Source organism: Phalaenopsis equestris, unplaced genomic scaffold (assembly GCF_001263595.1).
Source record: "Phalaenopsis equestris unplaced genomic scaffold, ASM126359v1 Scaffold001197, whole genome shotgun sequence".
In the NCBI taxonomy this organism is placed as follows: domain Eukaryota; kingdom Viridiplantae; phylum Streptophyta; class Magnoliopsida; order Asparagales; family Orchidaceae; genus Phalaenopsis; species Phalaenopsis equestris.
Genome location: NW_018165636.1, coordinates 140617 through 143430, shown reverse-complemented (window position 1 = coordinate 143430; position 2814 = coordinate 140617). Strand labels below are relative to the sequence as shown.

Here is a 2814-nt window from a genome sequence, read left to right as displayed (position 1 = left end):
TCCCATTAGATTTATTAAAGGGCTTGGTAGTGATATAGGCTTGATATTTAATTCATTTAATGGGATTTAGAGGATAATATGATTGATGATTAGCATTACAAGCCCAGCTTTAGTGGTGAGAACAAAGGTCCTCAATGACTGAAACTTGTGTTAGGGGCATTCACCCACATAACTTTTAAGTGAAATATAAATTGATTAACTAGGTACCTTATGCTCGGGACGATTAAAATGTCAAAGTTTATTGAGTAATGCGGTAATTTTAATATGACCTAGGATGATTAGTAGAGCAATATGATAAGTTAAAAATGAACTCAAATATAAAAATAAGTTAAAAATGAACTCAAATATTTCAAGGGACCTTTAAAGCAATTCAGGGTCATTTCCCAAATACTTTATGATCTCTTGAATATTTTCAAGGACAAATTGAACTTGCATTATTTTGTTCTAAAATCATTCTATAAGATCTTTTGGCACTCAATAAATCATAATTTAAAGTCTATTAGATACACCTTCATTTACTCTTGCAATTTCCTTAAATTTCTATAAGAATATATAAATGTTGCAAAATCTGGAAGATGGGGAGTCGTTGGTTTAGTACCGCTATGTAACCTGCTACAGACTTAATTTCCACCACCTATTTATGTAACCCGGATGGAAGGCGTAATAATTTTTTTCAGATCTATCCTTACATTATTTTTTGGTTCTTTTGGATGGCGATATAAAGCATGATAATGGCAAGGCTCTTTGCTATAATATTTTCGCCAATATTATAGCTTTTACTTCTAGAATTTTTAAGTTTAGTGGTATGAAGGATGGTTTTTTACTCTGGTATTATCTATTTTGACTCTCTTGTACACCCTTCTCCTGGGAGGACGACTCTATCACATCTACCAGTATTAGTGAGATGGCGCCCGTCTCATATTGGGTGGATGAAAATTAATACGGATGGGAGTTGGAACCCTATTAGTGCTGGTTTTGGTGGAGTTGTGAGAAATGATAAGGGAAACTGTATTATGTTTTTTTCTCCTTCCTCTGCTACTTTGGCTTTGGAAGCTGAAGCTCATGCAATTTTGATGGCTGTTACTATTGCGGCGTCTTTGAATTGGTATAATCTTGAGATTGAGATTGATTCGAAGCTGCTCTTTGATATCTTAAATTCTGTTAAGCAGGAGATTTGGGAAATTTCTTATTATATAAATTGTTTTAAATGTTTCTCCTCTACTATCTCTGTTACCTGGAAGTTTATTCATCGTAAAGGTAATAGAGCGGCTAATTGGGCTGCCCAGCTTGGGGCCACGACCTCTAATGTCATAGTTGGTACGACTCCACCCTCCTCTCTTAAAGTCCAAATGAATGGTGACTCTTTGAATGCCCCTTATGTTCGGAATGTTGATGGTTGATATTGCTTGTCTTGCAGTTTTTTTGTTTTACTTACTAAGCATGACAATCTCTACTTCGGTTTGGTTTTTCGGTTTGGATTTTGTGAACCATTCTATATCGGCATATGTTAGGGAGATTTATTTTCTATTTCATGCTCTTGTTCTTTCGACTCATTGCCCCTTGCGACATCATGAGTTATGGGCTTTTAAAGAAGCTTTTCATTGTTCATATTTCAACTACATGGTTTGTGTTTGGGGTTTCGGACAGGGTGGGTAGGGTCCCATCTGTTCAGCTTTTTTGTCATTTACCTCAGCCTGAAGCTTTACTTTTTTATGGATCATCGATTTATCACATTGATGGTATTTTGGCTTGGAGTTTCTCCTTTTTTGTGCTGGTATCTTCCGAAGATTTTCCATACATTATTCCACATTGCTGCGGGGAGCTCTACAGTCGAAGATCATACCCTCTTGGTTGTTGGTTTCTTTTTTGCTACACTTACAAACTTTTGGGTATATTTCTCTTGTGTTGGGTATATTTTTGATGCTGGTATTAGTGTGTTGTTTTGGGGATTTTTTTGTGTCGACTTGTCTTGTGGATGAGGAACCCACATAATTTGAGCGAGTATTATAATATTTTTGGATTTTTGGTAGCGGGGGATCCTCTCCCTATTTTCTTGTAATACTTTTTGTCGATTAACATGTAAGGAGCAATATGTTGCTCTTTCTTTAAGAAAAAATATATAAATGTTGCAAAAGACTAACATCTTAGTTGGAATGTCAAGAAGATGACAGGTACATTTTTTATAGTTTTACTTAATTTCTCTCATTTTACTTTCTGCAAATGTTATAAACAGCTTGGGTGAGTACCTTACTTCACTTTAAACATAAAAACAACTTTTTTAAAAAATTAATCAACATTTTCAAAAAAAAAAACTAACATTTATTTATTTCAAAGGTAATTATAAATCCTTTGAAATTTCACTAAACTTAAAACATCCTTTTGAATTTACGTGAGTCCCTCAGAGGAGGTAACCCATGGTTGCTAACGAGATCTCCCTGGTTTAAATGAGTTTCACAAATTGTTTAATCTAAGTAAATTAAAAAAAAATAGTGATACAAGAACGAGGAAATCATGATATCCTAACCGACGTCGATCTAATCAACTTTAGTGTCCCCATAATATTTAAATAACCTCAGGAAATATTTGATTTGGCATCATAACTTGACACAATAGAAACCTTGACCTCTAAACCTACTACTTCTCTCAATGTTTACAATTTAGCACTTCTAAACTTAAAATTGCTATGATGAGGAGCATGGAGCTAGCATTGTGGGCAGCACACCCATCTTCAACAGTAAAACATGTTTACACCAGCTAAACCATTCCTTATAATTAAACAATTGAGCCATATGATTTTAAGGTTGTTCGCCCAGT

At 34.6% G+C, this 2814-nt stretch overlaps 1 protein-coding gene across 1 annotated transcript; it reads left to right on the top strand.

Annotated features, from left to right (window-relative positions):
• The first annotated feature begins 929 nt into the window (after positions 1 to 929).
• LOC110033496 lies at positions 930 to 1400 on the top strand. Its single transcript, XM_020737492.1, has one exon. It carries the CDS (start codon positions 930 to 932, stop codon positions 1398 to 1400), a length of 471 nt encoding a protein of 156 aa, XP_020593151.1.
• Positions 1401 to 2814: the final 1414 nt, after the last annotated feature.